We start from the raw sequence: 528 nt of genomic DNA on the forward strand, positions 1-528 counted from the left end.
CCCGCCCCCCCGCCCCAGCCGTGCCGGCCCGCCTGGAGTGCCGGGCTTAGGGGCGTGGGGCCCGGCCCCGCGGGGGACAGTGCGCCACCTGGCTCCCCCTCAGCACGCCCACCATGCTGAGGGAGCCCGGAGGCCAGGCGCGGCCTCAAACGTGATGCCTGCCCGCCCCTGCCCGGCCCTGCCCGCCCTGCGTTGCCTGCCCCACGCCGGCCGTGCACGTGGCAAGACCCTAAAAGACCCCGAGGCTGGGATGGTCCGGGCGCCGTGCTTGGGCATGCATGGGAGGCCCGGGTCTGGGCCGGGACCACTCATGCCCCGCCCCGCTTCCCGTACCTGTTGGTGATGGTGACCAGCTGGGAGCTGTGGTCGGTGCACAAGCGCCGGGCCTCGGCGTAGGCCACCTGGTCCTCGCCCAGCCAGTAGCAGGAGGGGCTGTGCCACGTCCAACCCTGGCTCGAGAGCGGGCAGAGAGGGGGTGTCCATGGGAGGCCGGCCCGCCCCCCCTGCCGCGTCCCGGGACAGAGGCCT

General features: G+C 75.0%; 1 protein-coding gene across 1 annotated transcript in view; it reads right to left on the reverse strand.

The window, feature by feature from the left end:
- Positions 1-308: 308 nt before the first annotated feature.
- LOC103271631 (C-type mannose receptor 2-like) overlaps positions 309-528 on the reverse strand; it is a gene marked incomplete at its 5' end in the record, with an annotated part of 3,469 nt that continues 3,249 nt past the window's right edge. Inside the window, one exon of the mRNA XM_021718090.1 lies at positions 309-449. Within this exon, the coding sequence (XP_021573765.1) occupies positions 309-449 (141 nt within the window). The remainder of the gene's footprint in view (positions 450-528) is intronic.

The sequence above is a fragment of the Carlito syrichta genome, unplaced genomic scaffold, assembly GCF_000164805.1.
Source record: "Carlito syrichta isolate Samal-C Ts95f unplaced genomic scaffold, Tarsius_syrichta-2.0.1 Scaffold311811, whole genome shotgun sequence".
NCBI lineage: Eukaryota > Metazoa > Chordata > Mammalia > Primates > Tarsiidae > Carlito > Carlito syrichta.